The sequence below is a fragment of the Sminthopsis crassicaudata genome, chromosome 3 (genome assembly GCF_048593235.1).
Source record: "Sminthopsis crassicaudata isolate SCR6 chromosome 3, ASM4859323v1, whole genome shotgun sequence".
NCBI lineage: Eukaryota > Metazoa > Chordata > Mammalia > Dasyuromorphia > Dasyuridae > Sminthopsis > Sminthopsis crassicaudata.
The window spans coordinates 646,928,247-646,945,879 of record NC_133619.1 but is presented as its reverse complement, the minus strand read 5'-3'; the positions used below and the strand labels follow the sequence as shown (position 1 = coordinate 646,945,879).

General features: G+C 42.2%; 1 protein-coding gene across 3 annotated transcripts; it reads left to right on the top strand.

Moving 5' to 3' along the window:
- Positions 1–433: 433 nt before the first annotated feature.
- Positions 434–17,037, top strand: LOC141564563 (uncharacterized). 3 transcript variants are annotated; one of them, XM_074307170.1, is made up of 5 exons: positions 434–626; positions 8,407–8,567; positions 10,491–10,617; positions 11,557–11,625; positions 14,230–17,037. In XM_074307170.1, the coding sequence occupies exons 2-5, from the start codon at positions 8,535–8,537 to the stop codon at positions 16,290–16,292; spliced, it is 2,292 nt and encodes a 763-aa protein (XP_074163271.1). In that variant the 5' UTR covers positions 434–626; positions 8,407–8,534; the 3' UTR covers positions 16,293–17,037. The 3 variants fall into 3 exon arrangements, with proteins under 3 accessions (XP_074163271.1, XP_074163273.1, XP_074163272.1); XM_074307172.1 differs by lacking the exon at positions 8,407–8,567; XM_074307171.1 differs by lacking the exon at positions 11,557–11,625.
- Positions 17,038–17,633: the final 596 nt, after the last annotated feature.

Genomic DNA, 17,633 nt, shown 5'->3' with positions numbered 1-17,633 from the left:
AGTAGAAAGGAGTCATTCAGATGCAATTATACCGAATGTTTATTCTTACAGCTCCCAATCGCGTGACTTCAAAGTCAAATTGTTAGTGATCTCCCAGTAGAAGCTCAAACATCCCAATTATTATGAGACAACAAGTCTTTAAAAGTGGGGACCCACTACTTCCTGTTTGGCTGCGGCCCAGGCTTATTCGAGCCACCCTTTCAGCTCCAGAGCGGAAGGAGGGAGCCCCAGAACAGTGAATGAGAATGAGAAAAGGGGGCGGCCTGGGGGGAAGAAATATCAAAGAAGAACAGCCTGGTGGGTGGTGATCCAGGCCGAATATGAGCCCTTCGGGTGGAGTTTGGAAGCCTGGGCGGAGTCCAGGGCAGACTTTGGGCCTCTCCTGCGGTGAAGACATTTCACGTGATGGGGGCGGGGTTTGGGGCGGGGAAGCGGCTCAGGGCCTGACTTCCAGCTCTTGGGCGTCCTAGAAGGAGACCGCTCATTTTGGGAAGTCTCAGGGCTGGCTAAGGTGGGATCTCTTGGGCCCCGGAGAAATCTCTTCCGAGAGCTGGCTGGAAACTGGGACTGCTGGACTTGAGATCTCTCTGCCTCCTGCAAGGCAGCTCTGTAGGGGCAGGTCCCAGGTAGGTCCGTCCACCTCCCGGCATATCTACTCACCCACCTCCCTAGAACTAGAGAACTGAGAAAAGGGAGGAAGGCGGAGAGCTAGAAACATTGGAATCTTCCTCTCTGAATTCTCGAGGAAACAATGTATGCATCGGGAAGGCTGTAGAAGCCTTGTGATTTATGTAAGAAACCTTGGGGCTGGAAGGAGGGCTCTGGTTAGGGGCGCCAGGGGAACCTGAGATCTAGCCCGGGGAGGGAGGGGGCAGGTGAGGTTTGAGGGCACCTCCGAGCTTGTGCTAGTTGCCTTTGTCTTTGCTGATGGGGCATCATCTCTTCAGCTGCACCAGGAACGTGCTGCGCTGCCAGACTCGGCTGTCGGACAAGTCCTCCCTTTCCCGGCTCCCCCTCACCCCCCCCTTGCTTTTCCCACCCCAGAACTTCCCAAACGTCAGACGTTCCCGTCCCCGGATTTATCACAGATTCACATTTCCCCAATTTCAGACCTTGCCCACAAGGCCCCGGGAGTCCCGACTTGGGCCCCGAATAGATTCAAGAGTTCTTCCTGCCCCGAGGACCCACTCTGGACCTGGACCCCCAAACTCCTGCCTGGCTCTGCCTCTCCCCCTCTCGCCCCCAATTCCCCAGGCTCTTGGACTGCTGCCGATCTGACCCCAGGCCTTGACTCCCTTTGTCTTGACTCTCTTTTTAGTCACCAAAGTTTAAGCTCTACCAGGATCCTGGACAACCTTCCCAGCTCCTAGGACGATCTCTGGGCACAGTCACGCTGCTTTCTTTCTTTTTTTTTTTTTTTTTTTTTTTTTTTTTTTTAATTTTTATTTTTATTTTTTATTTGGAATTTTTTTTCCCACAGTATATATGCATGAGTAATTTTTTTTTATAATATTATCCCTTGTATTCATTTTTCCAAATTATCCCCCCCCATTCCCTCCCCCCCCATGACAGGCAATCCCATACATTTTACATATGTTACAATATAACCTAGATACAATATACGTGTGTAAATACCATTTTCCTGTTGCACATTAAATATTAGATTCCGAAGGTATAAGTGACCTGGGTAGATAGAAAGTAGTGCTAACAATTTACATTCACTTCCCAGTGCTCCTTCTCTGGGTATAGTTATTTCTGTCCATCATTGATCAACTGGAAGTGAGTTGGATCTTCTCTATGTTGAAGATTTCCACTTCCATCAGAATACATCCTCATACAGTATTGTTGTTGAAGTGTATAGTGATCTTCTGGTTCTGCTCATTTCACTCAGCATCAGTTGATGTAAGTCTCTCCAGGCCTCTCTATATTCCTCCTGCTGGTCATTTCTTACAGAGCAATAATATTCCATAACCTTCATATACCACAATTTACCCAACCATTCTCCAACTGATGGACATCCATTCAACTTCCAGTTTCTAGCTACAACAAAAAGGGCTGCCACAAACATTTTGGCACATACAGGTCCCTTTCCCTTCTTTAGTATTTCTTTGGGATATAAGCCCAGTAGTAGTACGAATCACACTGCTTTCCCGGGATCCGTGCTCCCCCCCCCGCCCCCCCAAGCCTTCTGCCCCTGCAGTATCCCTGATCTCTGTAACCTGAGCTGGATCAGAATTTCTCTTCCAAATCTGACCTGGGCTCTCCTTTCCTACTGCTTCCCTGCCCCCTCTTTTAAAGCCCTCAAACCTCCCCCCCCCCCCCCCCCCCCCCCGCAATAGATCCCAGGCTTCCCCAGCTTCCCCGGTGCCTCCATCCAGAGCCATCCTTCCATTCCAAAGTTTATTACATAATCACAAGCTTTTTACTTTGTTCCTTGTATACTTTGTTTCCTTCCCAATTCAGAGAGGAAGGTTACTATGTTACCAGCTCTACCCGCCCTTTCCCCCACCTAGAGTTATACTGATAACATTTTCTCCAATAGAAGTAAATAATGAGGGCCTGGGAATTGGTCTTTAGTGTTTTCCTTTTTTCTGGATCTTATATATTAAATTTTCCATTGAGTCCTGGTCTTTTTGTTACAAATACATGAAAGGTTTTCAGTTTGTCATATGTCTATGGGACCCTCATTCCATATTCTATTCCAGATTTCTGGATAAATTATTCAGGATGCAAGTCCAGGTGTTTTGTTCTTTGAAATTTAATGTAACCAAAGCCATGGTCTTTTAGAGTTGAAGCTGCAGGTTTTGTGAAATCCTGACTATTTCTGCAGTGTCCAAGTCTGTCTTATTTTCTGCTTGGATTGCAGGATTTTCTCCTTAACCTGGGAATTGTGAAATTTTGCTAGGATATTCTTGTAAGATTTTCTCCTGTGATCTCTTCAGTTGGTGAACAGTAGATTTTTTCTTTCCCCCTTTGCCTGCTTGTTCTAGAATTTGAGCGCAATTTTCTTTCATAATTTTTTTGAAATATTCTATCCATATTCTTTAAAAAACAACTTTTTGATAGTCTAATAATTTTTATTTTGTCTCACCTTAATCTAAAGAGATGTTTCAGGTTCTCTTCTGTGTTTTCTAATTTAATTATTTTTTGGTGTCCCATGTCACTCGATTCCTCTTTTTCAATTCTGTTTTTCAAGAACTTTTTTGTTGCCTCTTTCAAATTGACTAACTTTCTTTTCATAATTTCTTGGATTGCTTTCATTTCCCCTCCTAATATTTCCTTGATCTCTTATTTGATTTTTGAATTCCTTTTCATGTTCTTGCAGGAACTCCTTTTGGGCTTGTTGTGCACCTTTGATGTTACCCTTTGGGGATAGGAATAGCTTGTTTTTTAACCTCACTATTTTCTGGATATTAACCATGATCTCCTTTTATAGCAGAGTGGCTATGGTGAGGTTCTTTTTTCTCTTCTTATTCATCCTGAATTTTCATTTGGTTTTATTTTATTTTTAGCAACTTATAACAATGATCATTATTACAGTCAAGTTTGATTTCTGGGTAATGCTGCCTTAACCCTCAGCTCCTCCTTACTGTTATGTTCGGAATTTTGTCCAGGGGCTCCACCTCAGCAGCAGTTCTCACCTAAGGCACATGTAGGTTTCCTCTACTGCTGTCCTGGAAATGTTTTTGCTCCCTAAAGTACTTTCCTAGCAACTGCTCATTCCTCCTTGTCCACAGCTCAGCATAATGTCTGGCCAGCACTGCTAGCTCTTTTGTTTGTGCAAAACCTTTTAAATTCAACATAATCAAAATTATCTGTTTTGTATTTGAGAATATCCTCTAGATCTTCTTTGGCCACAAATGCCTTTCTTCTCCCCAGATCTGAGAGGCAGACTATCCCTTGTTCTCCTAATATGTTTATAGTATCATCCACTATATCTGAATCAAGAACTCATTCTGACGTTATTATAGAATGTTAGAGCTTGGTCAATGCCTAGTTTCTGCAATACTCAAAAAGCAATACAGCATTAAAGAATTTCTAATTCTAATCTGAGACATGACATCTAGTCTAACTTCTAATCAGATGTGAATTTTGTCTACAAAGTCTCTGAAAACTGCCACTGCAGCCTTTTCTTGAAGTTGTACAGTGAAGGGAACCCTTTGCCTGTCAAGGCAACCCCTTCCCTATTGGGACAGGTCTAGACTTTAGAAAGGTCTTCTTGTTATCAAGCATAAATTGGCCCTCCTTGTTCCTAATGCTGCCAGGTATCAGAAATTTATCCTTATACTTCCTTTCTTGGTCCCTCAAATTCTAGCACAGTTAGTGGTAAAAAGAAGGGTAAGGAATAATCTGTACATACTTAGTATGTGGCAGCTACTATATCAAGTATATACATATTTTCTCATTTGAGCTCCACAACATATCTATGGCTTTGGTCCTATCATTTTCCCTATTAATAATTAGGGAAACTGAGGCACACATATATGAAGTAATGTGTCCTGGGACACACAGCTAGTAAGAGCATGAGGATGGATTTGAAATCAGCCTTTCTTGAGTCCAGTTTCAGGATTCTTAGCACTGCAAGACCAACTATATATCTGATTTCTAATAATGGAATTTTAAATTTAAAATAAATATGGAATGAAGAGAGGGAATTGTCCAGGCTATCACAAAGAGCCACTTTATACATCCCATCCAAACAACTGATTGTCTTTCCATCTCATCATTCTCTTTCTCAAGCCCATTTTTACCTTATCGAATAACACAAAAATCATAATATAGAAAGGTTTCTAGGAAGGAATCTAAGAAGTTTATGTTAATGATGATGTTTTATTCTTTTTTTTTTAATCTTTTTTATTATACCTTTTTATTGACAGAACACATGCATGGGTAATTTTTCAACATGGACCCTTGCAATCATTTCTATTCCAACTTTTCCTTTCCTTCCTTCCTTCCACCCCCTCCCCTAGATGCCAAGCAGTCTCATACATGTTAAACTTGTTAAATTATATCTTAAATACAATATGTATGTACATATTTAAAACTGTTGTCTTGTTGCACAAGAAAAATTGGATCTAGAAAGGTAAAAATAACCTGGGAAGAAATGCAAGCAGTCCACACTCATTTCCCAGTGTTCTTTCCCTGGGTGTAGCTGGTTCTGTTCAGATGATGTTTTATTCTAGAAGAGGACCACAGATAAAAGGGAGATGTCTTGATTTGTGTTGGAATGGGATGTAAGGAAGGCAGTGCTCTGCCCCTTCCTGTGGCAAGATAAAAGTCCTGTATCCTTCTTCCCACAAAACTTGAGGTGATGTAAGCATGGGGGAGGAGGAGCTCATGGGAGATAAGATGAGAAGCCTGGTGGATGTCTCCTGGTGAAATATGTGTCCTAGGGTGGAATTTGGAAGCATGGGAGGAGTCTAGTGCTGGAAAAGAGCCATTCCAGTGGCCATTGGCCAAGTGATGATGGGCAGGGCGGGAGGGGGCTGGGAGGAGAGGCAGATAGTATTCAGAGGTCATCCTCCTCCTTGATTTGGGGAGTGAGGTCCCACCCTCTAGGCTTCAAGAATTAGGTTGCTTGGGCTCTTAATCTCCCATAGATTAGTGGGAAGCAGGAAGACTTGGAACTGAGATCTCTGGTTATTCTCTTGGATCTGCCATTTTCTACTTAGTGTAAACCTTCCCTGTTGGGATAGGACCCAAGTAGGTCTGAGCCAGGGCTCCTCACAAGTCCTGGCTTCTGCTGGCTGCCCTTGTAAAAGTGTTCACACTTCTTATCTGGTCTGATGGCCAGTGTCCTCCCCATCTGTCAGAACAATTCCCTTCCAGGTCTGATTACTTAATGAATTCTTGGCCCCTACCTCTTTTTCAGGTTCCCAAACACTTCACAAATATCCAGTATTCCCCTCTTCCTCAAGTTTACCATTGGGTCATGTTTGCCCAAAGGCAGACTTTCCCACAGTAACCCCGGTTCCCATTTTCAGGGTCCCCTTCTGTACCTGGGTGTCCTAGCTCTGCCTCCAGCTCCTGTTTGATGAATTGATTGCGAGACTTTAGACATGATTTCTTATGAGCTTCCATAGGCTCTGCCTTCTGCTTCCAAGAACTTGGTTGCAGGAACTGAAGCTGTTACTGGGCCAAGTTCTCTGGACCCGCACATCTTGGGCTCCTTCCCAGGCATGTGGCTCACAGTTCACACATTCCCTTTCAAGATTCTAAGCCTAAAATCCACCCAAGAGTCTTAGGAACCTTCCCCCATCTTTTGCTTAGGTATCAGGACTCAGCCATCTTGTTTTTCCTGATTCAACTACTCACCTAAATCCCTTCTGGACACTTAAATTTCTTTTTGTTTTTACTCAGGCTTCCCAGTTTCCTGCCCCTTCCCTCACCATAGGTTCTGGGAGCTGAATCCTAGACTAGATTGTCTCTCAGCCTTAGGTTTTCTCTGGTTTTTCTCTAGGGGTTTCACCTCAGAGCTCTTACCTCCTTACTGGATCCCTCAGTCAATTGTTTTTTTGTTTTTTTGTGTTTTTTTTTTTTCTAGATAATATGTCTGTTGGGGAGAAGGGATGCTGGGAAGACTAAGTATCACTGGCAGGGAGATTTCTGACTCAGGGGACATTGAGATTCTACACACTCTCATCCCATTGGGGGCCTTAAATCCCTCCTTCATCTTACTTCTGTAGGAAGGTAGGGGAGAGAAAGGTGTCAGAAGAGTAGCAATAAGAGAAGATGAGCTCATCTTCAAATTTATACCATCCCATCCATTGCTCTTGTCATCCTTTCTATCTTGTAAACTCCTGACTGTCTCTATGGCCAGTAACCCTGGGGACTTTTCCTTCCCAGACTTGCTTTTTTTTTTTTTTTTTTTAATTTTCTAATTATAACATTTTTTTGACAGTACATATGCATATATATATATATATATTTAACAACATTATCCCTTGTACTCCCTTCTGTTCTGAATTTTCCCCCTCCTTCCCTCCACCCCCGCTCCTAGATGGCAGGCATTCCCATACATATTAAATATCTTATAGTGTATGCTTGGGACAATATATATATGTGCAGAACTGAATTTTGTTGTTGCAAAGGAAGAATTGTATTCAGAAGGTAAAAATAATCTGGGAAGAAAAACAAACAAACAAACAAAAATGCTCACAGTTTACACTCATTTCCCAGTGTTCCTTTTCTGAGTGTAGCTGATTCTGTCCATCATTGATCAATTGGAATTGGATTAGCTCTTCTCTATGTTGAAGATATCCACTTCCATCAGAATACATCCTCATACAGTATCATTGTTGAAGTGTATAATGATCTCCTAGGTCTGCTCGTTTCACTCAACATCAGTTGATTTAAGTCTCTCCAAGCCTCTCTGTATTCCTTCTGCTGGTCATTTCTTACAGAACAATAATATTCCATAACATTCATATACCATAATTTACCCAACCATTCTCCAATTGATGGGCATCCATTCATTTTCGAGTTTCTAGCCACTATGAAAAGGGCTGCCACAAACATTTTGGCACATACAGGTCCCTTTCCCTTCTTTAGTATTTCCTTGGGATATAAGCCCAGTAGTAGCACTCCTGAGTCAAAGGGTATTCACTTTTTGATAGCTTTTTGGGCATAATTCCAGATTGCTCTCTAGAATGGTTGTATTCTTTCACAACTCCACCAACAATGCATCAGTGTCCCAGTTTTCTCACAGCCCCTCCAACATTCATCATTATTTGTTCCTGTCATCTTAGCCAATCTGACAGGTGTGTAGTGGTATCTAATAGTTGTCTTAATTTGCATATCTCTGATCAATACAGACTTGTTGTTTTTGACTGGGTAAAAAAGAACATTCTGGGCTTCATTTCTTCCCCAACTTTAGTCACTCAATGGGTATTGAGACTGAGAGATTAGCTTAAGGTCAAGGTCATCTCCAGTCATCCTGATTTATATCTTGCCTCTGGAACCAAGAAGCTCTGGAGGAGGAGGTGAGGCTGGTGACTTTGCACCACACCACCTTCTCCTTCCCTGAACCAGTTCAATTGATTAACTTCCCAATCTTGTCTTGCTAGGGACCACGGAACTCAGTTGTTGATCTGTGCTGGGGCTCTGTTCTCCTTTTATCCAAGTGAGACTGATGTTTCCTGCAATCTTTCTAAATTATTTAAGGTTGGAAAATTTTTGCACCATCCTTTTTTAGGTCCTGTCATTCTACTCTTAAATGAAAGTTACTTTATAGGAAACTAGAGAGAGTTGAGGCAATATCCTGCCTTTTCTCTCCCATCTTGACTTCACCATTTTCATTTTTCAACCTGCCCCTCCTTTCAGCCTCCCTTCCCCTGTTTGTTGGGGGTCTCTGCCCTAGGGGCAGAATAACTCCCCTGGAACCTCACCCTCTGTAATTTCCTGTAGGCTAGCCCCCTGTCCAGGAAAAGAAGGAAACAATATCTGTGCAGCTATAATCATCCCAATCATCCCCCACACACACAGCCTGCAGAGGACCAAGGCCTGCCCAAGCAGGGAGCCTGAAGCCAGAGGGAATGGCCCCTGAGAACTGCAGAGCCCCACCCCAGGTGAGTGTATTCTGCCTACAGATGTGGCCACATCAGCACAAGGTGGTCTGTGAGGCTGGCCATCTCTCTTATCATTGGATCCTTTACAAAGATAGGCAGGAAAGTGAATGCAGTAATAACAAGGCTGCCCTCCTCTCTCCTAAGTTTTGGACTGATTCACTGTCCCTTTGGCCTCTTGAGCACTAACCCTCTTCCCCCAGTTGCTGCCCAAACATGTTTGTTTAAATTTTCCCTCAATATAAGTCCCTGGCTAGGATCACTCATTAGTGTCACTCCTGTAGGTATCATGTCTTTGTTTTAGTCCAGAACCATCTCCCCACTACACAAACACACACACACACACACACACACACACACACACACACACACACACACACACACACACCCCTACACCTTCTAGCCACTCTCTGTGTGCTGTGACCAACCTCCCTCCTGTAGCCACTGACTTTCCTGGCAACCGTTGACCTTGTGGTCTGGAGCAGAACCCTGGAAGCTTCCCCAGTTATTCTTTCCCTGGCTGGTAGCAGATTAGAATTTGTCCTCCTGCTGTTGCTCAATTGTCTCAGGTCATACAGATCTTCCCAAATCTCTCTGAATCCCTTCTCTTTACCATTTTTGCCGTTATTATTGTAATTTTATTTCATTTTTTCTCCTGAGGCAATTAGAGTCATTAACTTTGCCCAGGGTCACACAGCTAGGAAATATTAAGTATCTGAGGTCAGATTTGAACTCAGGTTCTCCTGACTTCAGGGCCAGTGCTCTATCCACTGCTTCACCCAGCAGCCTCTATTAGAATTTCTTTTAACCTTAAATACAAAATAAGAAAAGACAAAATATTTCAGGTAACCAGCAGAACATAAGAGCAAATTCGATAAAACAAACCCACATAATATATGTCACATATGGGTCAGGAGCTGTCCAGCATTTCTTTGCTTCCTGGTAGGTTTTGTTTTATTCCATTTTATTTTCTTTATCTCCTGAGAACCCTCAGCTGCAATTAGGCACTTCTAGAATCACTCCATGACACTTTGCTCATACTTAGCCTTTCTCTCCCTTTACCATTGCTTGGGTCAAAGCAACAGGCATTTAGAAAGGGAAGAGGCTCTGTGGGAATATAGAGGAGATGCAAAGAAAGAAAGATCGGTCCCTGACCTCAAGAAACTTCCATTCTAACATGGAAGACAACATATCAGCAGCTGTGTCCACACCAGCTGTATACAGTAATACAGCCTTTGCATAACTGTGCTTCCAAGTGCTCTCATGGAGGATGTGACCTTTGGGTAAATCCCTTTTCTCTGCTTCAGTTTCCTTTTGTAGACTGCTGACCATTGATCCACATCCATTAAGAAGTGTGTGCTGCTGAAATTTGGATCACAAAATCTTACAAAAATGAGTGTTGAAAACTATCTGTACTTGCATTTGGAAAAATAAAATATTATTTGGGGGGGAGGATAGTGTTTTCATCAGTATAAAACTTAATTTCTGGCCTTTGGAAAATTCACAAGATCTTTTTTTCTCCTCATGGATCATGGAAATGTTTTAGCTCTACAGCACATAATACTTGCTGGCTTTGCACAAACACTTCATGCCATTTTCTTAACATAGCACTGTCTGATTTCACCTCCAAGAGTCCTCCTCTCTCTCTGATAGAACCCATAAGTTTCTTGATTGCACAGGCAGTAATTTCCTAGTAAGACATTTCTCCATTTTATTCCAACTGAACATATAAAATGTGTTTCTCTATATTCCACTGGTTTTTGGGGGACTTTGCTTTCAGTGCTGGCTCTGAATCCTGTAAGGGCTGTCACCTTTGGGCAGATCCCTCCTCCATGCTTCAGGTCCCTTCTGTAAATTGAGGAGCATTGGATCAGAACAGTTAAAGGTTGTTTCAACTCTGAAGTGCTCTGGGTCTTGGTGTTTTAGGAGTTGGTGACCTTCAAGGATGTGGCTGTGGACTTCAGCCCTGAGGAGTGGGGTCTGTTGGATCCGGATCAGAAAGAGCTGCACAAGGAGGTCATGCTGGAGAATGCCGAGAACTTGCTCTCCTTGGGTAAGGAGCACTTCCCTTGGAACTCTGGAACTGCCATCAACAGGAATGTCACCATCCCTTCCCTGGGGTGCAGAGTTTCAGGCTTTTATCAGTTCTTAGAAAGGCCCAAGGACAGCCTCCTGTCCCCAAGAGACAGGGTCCTCCTGCTGCCTGTTCTTCTATGGGAGGTCTTTACATTGTAAGATGGGCACCTAGTACTTGTGTCTGCAAAGCTTCTGAAAACTGCTCCTGCCCCTTTTCACTGAACATGGAATAGGGGAAGGAACCCCCTTCCTCTTGGTGGGAACCATTTTGTTTTTGTCATGTTCTTTTTACCTTGCTGCCCCTGGTGTAACTCAAATTCCCAGCACAACAAGTGGGCCCCTGTTCCTTCATACATCCCCCAAAGGTCTATACAGATACAGGGGGAGAAAGGGAAGGGAGGAGGTCTTTCCATACATTTGCTGGGATCCAGCCCTAGTGCACAAGAGCTTCCTTCATGTGCATTATTGAATTTGATTCCCACCACACTCCTTTGTTTTGGGTACCGTCTCTATCCCCATTTTACAGGTCTGCAGGCTAAAGCAAAAAGATGAAATTACTTGCCCAGAGTCACATAGCCAGGATGTGTCTAAATACAAATTTGAACTCGGGGCTTCCTGACTCCAGGCCTGGTCCTCCCTTGTCTATGCTACCAGCTGCTTCTAATGTCCAGAAAATGGAGGATGTGGGATGTGTCCACCCTGCTGAGAAGGAGGCAGCAAAATCAGGATCTTCTGACTCCAGATTGCTTGTGTGGACTCCTTTGCCCTCTGCACTCTTCCCTTGGAAATAAGTACCCTGAAAACCATCTTTGAGTTGTCCTTGGAATCCTCCAATGGGCCTCCCACCCCAGCCCTATTACAATGAGGAATAATGACAAGTTTCCAGGCTCACACCCACTATCTCCTCCCTCCCCAGGATTTCCAGTTCCCAGAGCAGATTTCATCTCCCATGTGGAGAGAGGCGGCCTGAGGAACTCCTGCCCTGGTGAGTGAGTTGCAAGCTGGGGTGCAGGCTGCTATCCCAGGAAGCTTCTTGATGTGATGGGCCTGGGGGTGGGTAAACTGGCTTGGAATCCCATTTCAGATTCTTGTGATAGGGAGATCTTGAGCACTTCTCTGAATCTCTCAACTTCAGTCACTTCATCTGTAAAAGGAGGGCTTTGGACTCCAAGGCCTTTCAGTTGCCTTCTAATAAAGAATCAATGATCCTAGTGGAAGCCTTTATTGGAAATTTGGGGCCATGCAACTATCTACAACCAAAGAAAGAGGGGTCAGGCTGTCTAATATGACTTCTCTTAGACCTTCCTTAAGCCAAAAAGCATTTATTTGTACTTTTTTGATATTTATTTAGAACTAAAAACAAAATAGAAAAAGACAGAAAAGAACAATTTTAAAAAATGTTTTATGTTCAGCAGAACATAGGGGAGGATTCAAAATATGTAATAATAAATTTTCATAAACCATAAATGAAAGACATTATATTCAGAACCGTTCATCGATTTTTGCTTTCCTGTGGTTGTTCCTTTGTTCTCTGCTGGGCACTTTTACTTTATTGTTCTCCCTTCCCTCACTCCCCCTTCATCCTCTGCCAACTTCCCGAAGGAGGCAGTAGTTGAACACAGATACATAGAAAAAGCAACAACTTCTGAGGAAAGCTGGCTGCAAGCTGGAATCAATGAATCTTCCTTACCTGCCTTCTTCCCTCCAATCCTGCCTTTTCTCTCTCTCTACTCTCTTCTTCCTTCATTGCCTGTTTCCTTCTTTCTTTTCATCTTTCCTTCCTTCCCTCTGTCTAGCTAGGATATCATATACCCTTACCTACAAATGCTCTTAAAATTATTCCCCCCCTTTCTTCATCACTGAACCATCCCTGCATAATCTCTCTCTCTCCCTCCCTCCCTCCCTCTCTCTCTCTCTCTTTTTTTGCTGAGGCAATTGGGGTTAAGTGACTTCCCTAGGCACACACAGCTAGGAAGTATTAAGTGTCTGAGGCTAGATTTGAACTCAGTTCCTCTTTGCTTCAGGACTGGTACTCTATCCACTATGCCCCAGTTCCTTTCTTAAGGAACAAACCTTAAATCAAAATCAGTCTGATTCTCATTGAGCACCGATTCCTCCCTTGCTAAACCACATTTGGTCTTTGTTTGGGTCCTGATTGACTCAGATTGAGTGTAAATTGAAGTCATTTCTGCTTTAACCAGAAACCTGAGGTTCTTCCCAGAGTCACTCATTCATTCCTTTTTATTTATTGAGAGTTTTCTTTTTGCCTAGGTGAGACAGGAGATTCTTTGCCTCCATTGCTCCCTAGCCTTAATCACTGGATGGGTGCAGCCTCAGTCACAGGAGACATGTTGGAGGCCTTACCTTAAGAAGGCCCAGCTCTCCCCTGGCCATCTGCATTGAGAGCCATTTGCAATAATCTTGATCTGTAACTGGCCAGGGGAGGTAGATGGCTCTGTGGGGGAAAGTGAGGTCGGTGACCTTGGGCAGCCCTCCCTGACTTAAATTCAAGTAACTCACTGTATAAAACTGACAGCTACCCTTAGATTAGAGATATGGGAGGGAAAGACTCCTGGTTATTTCATAACAGCACCAGGAGCCTTAGGCCCTTGTTATCTTCACTATGGGATTTGTTCATAGGTGAGAGGGAGCAGGAAAGAGATAGAAATAGAAACATAAATTTGGCCCCTCAGAGGGACCAGCATGCAAGCACTAAGGTGGGGTTAGGCCATTAGATCAGCCCTGGGAATGTTAGCCAATCAATACACATCGAATAAGCACCTGTTCTGGTATACACATTGCATTGAGCCCTGGGTATACAAAGAGAACTTGTCAAGAAGTTTTAAATCCAGCATAGAAACTTGGAGATGGTTTGAGAGTAAACAGCAGCTTGTGAAATTTTTCTTAGCTAATCCAGGCACAGGAAAGTGTTTTTATTGAAATGGATCACATTCAACAGACATATGTATATAAAGAGAAGTTAGAAGGGAAGTTTATGAAGGAGGGGTTGAGGTGGAGAGAATCAAAATCATAGTGCAACAATAGTAGTTAACAAGCATATATGCCTATTGTGTGCGAATATATTGTCTCTTTTGAAGCACACAACAACCTCAGAAGTGGGTACAATTATTACCTTCACTCTACAGGAAAACTGAGGCAAAGAAACACATTCTCAAGGGTGCAGAGCTAGGTGGTGCCTGAGATTGAGTTTGAAAGAAAGGATTGGAAGTAAAATGGAGAACATGTCTAGTGTAATGGATTGAGAATACTCAGTTTTTAGTTTCTAGTTCTAATCTCCTGCAGGGATTCGAATTAGGTTACTCAGCCATTCAGAGGACATATCCTGTTTCTAAATAATGAGAACCTTGCCTTTTTCTCAGCTTTGTTGTGGGTGTCCCATGTCATTATACTGTGAGTGGAACTCTGTTAATTGAATCACTTTATTGGTGTGAGCTAATAGCATTTAAAAATGATTGAATCTCTCCGTTTCAATTTGAAAACTTTGCCTGGAGAAATTAAAAGTCAATCATTTTATTATCAGCCAGCATTAGAGGGTATATTTATATACTTGTGTGTTTGTTTCTTTCAGATGCAGAGACACAGTTTGATATGAAGGAGATGAGTGCAAATCTGAAAATGATCTCATGGAAAGACCTTTTTCAATATCGTGAATACAGGGCTGTTATTGCTAAACACAAAAGAAACCACATTGGAGAGGAACATTGTGAATGGAATACACACAACCAGGCTTTAAGAAAGAGTTCCATTGTTGCTAAAGATAAGAATATACATCCTGAAGAGAAGACACCTGAGTGCCATGAATGTGATAAAGCTTTTTTTGTACTCTCTTCCCATCAGAGAATCCTTGCTGGAGAGAAGCCTCATGAATGTAAGAAACATGGAAAAGCTTTGAGAGAGAGATCTACTCCTGCTAAACATGAGAGAATTCACATGGAAAACCAACTATCTTACATATGTAATCCATGTGGAAAAGATTTCCAATGTTATTCCAAATTGGTTCAACATCAGAGAATTCACACTGGAGAGAAGCCTTATAAATGTAACCAATGTGGAAAGGCTTTCATAGATCGCTTCAGTCTGGCTAAACATCAGAGAATCCACACTGGAGAGAAGCCTTATAAATGTAATGAATGTGGAAAGACCTTCACACGGAGTGACCATCTTCGTGAACATCAGAGAATCCACACTAGAGAGAAGCCTTATGAATGCAATGACTGTGGAAAGGCTTTCACATTTCACTCTTATCTTAATGCACATAAGAGAATCCACACTGGAGAGAAGCCTTATGAGTGTAAAGAATGTGGAAAGACTTTCATACAGAGCTCCTGTCTTCATAAACATCAGAGAATCCACACTGGAGAAAAGCCTTATAAATGTAATCAATGTGGAAAAGCTTTCACACAGAGTGGCAGTCTTGCTTTACATGAGAGAATCCACACTGGAGAGAAACCTTATAAATGTAATCAATGTGGAAAGTCTTTTATAGATCGCTCCTACCTTGCTATCCATCAGAGAATCCACACTGGAGAGAAGCTTTATGAATGTAATGAATGTGGAAAGGCTTTCACAAAGCTCTCCTACCTTTTAGCACATCAGAGAATCCACACTGGAGAGAAGCCTTACAAATGTAATGAATGTGGAAAGAGTTTTACACAGCGCTCCCATCTTGTTGTCCATCAGAGAATCCACACTGCAGAAAAGCCTGATAAATGTAATGAATGTGGAAAAGCTTTCACACAGCGCAACAGTTTTAGTTTCCATCAGGGAATCCACACTGGAGAGAAGACTTACGAATGTAAAGAATGTAGAAAAGCTTACACAAATGGCTACTGCCTTGATTTACATCAGAAAATCCACACTGGAGAGAAGCCTTATAAATGTAATGAATGTGGAAAGGCTTTCACCCTGCGCAGCAGTCTTACTTCCCATCAGAGAATCCACACTGGAGAGAAGCCTTACAAATGTAATGAATGTGGAAAGACTTTCGCACAGCGCAGTAGTCTTACTTTCCATCAGAGAATCCACACTGGAGAGAAGCCTTATAAATGTAATGAATGTGGAAAGACTTTCATAGATCGCTCCTACCTTGTAGTACATCAGAGAATCCATACTGGAGAGAAGCCTTATCAATGTAATGAATGTGGAAAGGCTTTCACAAGGAGCTCCTCCCTTGAAGTACATCAGAGAATTCACACTGGAGAGAAGCCTTACAAATGTAATGAATGTGGAAAGGCTTTCACAAGGCGCTCCTACCTTGACGTACATCAGAGAATCCACACTGGAGAGAAGCCTTACAAATGTAATGAATGTGGAAAGGGTTTCCTAGATCGTCCCTATCTTGCTGTCCATCAGAAAATGCACACTGGAGAGAAGCCTTATGAATGTAATCAATGTGGAAAGGCTTTCATCTATCGCTCCCATCTTGCTATGCATCAGAGAATCCACACTGGAGAGAAGCCTTATGAATGTAATGACTGTGGAAAGGCTTTCACAAGGCGTGAAAGTCTTGGTAAACATAAGAAAATCCACATTGGACAGAAACCTTCAGCTAAAGGTCAAATTTTGCTTAGCAACAAAGAGTGCACATTAGAGAAAAACTTTAACTATCTGGATCATGGTAAAGTTTTTTAATATATTAGTCTCTGACTAGACATAGGAGATGCCATACTAGATGTAAAACCTCATTTATATAATCCATGTGAAAAATCATTCAGGCTCACTTCATCCCTGAATTGCCTCTAGAAAATTCCTAGAAGATTGAAATCCCAAATAAAGGCATAAAAGTGGAGGAGAGACCTTGTTAATCAGCAGAGATTTTCTGTTTGGAAACAAGTCTCCTATGGACTTGGCATGGGAAGGTCTTTAGCTCAGGTTTATATCTGAGTATACGGAGTGCAGGGAAGAGTTACAGATGTGCTGAAGGAAGACATGCCCTTACTTGGAGCATAAAGGTCACTATAAGTCACAATATTCACACTGGAAAGAAACATTATACAAAATGTATTTGCAGAAAGGCTGGATCTCATCCTTTGTGTAGAAATCTAGCAGCAGATGAAACATGTGAATATAATGAATGAGGGAAGGCCTCTTCCTACAGCACAGATTGCATTAGATATTGCAATTTTATACTGTGTATAAAGGTCAGAAAAAAGATGTGAGTTTTTCTCTGAAATCCCCAGATTGCTATCCAAAGAAGGGTCTTTATAATGGGGGGGAAACCAATTGTTTTAATCTCTTTACTCTATCAAGAATGATTAAGAGATTTTAAAATCTGATTTTACATTGTTTTTATTACTTAATTTTCCTCTTCATTGTCTTGTTTATTCCTAAATTCTTTGGCTTTCCATCTGTGTAATAAATTATATGTTACATGTTTTAATTTTCTTTTAAAATATCTGTGGCAGGGCAGCTAGGTGGTGCAGTAGATAGAGCGCCAACCTTGAAGTCAGGAGGACCCGAGTTCAAATCTGGTCTCTCACGCACACACACACACACACACACACACACACACACACACATATGTATGCCTGCACAAACACACACACACACACACATACACACATGCATTTATTCCTTTCAGTAGAATCTCAACTCACTTAACCCCAGCCTCAAAAAAAAAAAAAAATATCTGTAATTAGGTCTCCATTTTGACCTTTTTTTTGCTAAATTATGTGGAGTGGTTTGGAGGGGATGTTGGGCCTTTTCAGAAATTTGACCCCCAGAAGAGTTCCATAGTTTAGGGCTATATTTCCAGAAAAACTTTTCCCCTTAGACTTTGCTTAATCTTGCACAAACAAATTTGCTACATCAGAAAGTTTTGTAATGTATAGTTACTGTTAAGTGGAATGGGTTGGTTTAAAAAAAATTATTTTAAAGGAAAATATACCAGTTAAACAGGTAAATTTTCAAACATTCTAGCACAGAGATAAGAGCAAATTTATTCATCTGAGGATAAGCATGTGTGTGTGTGTG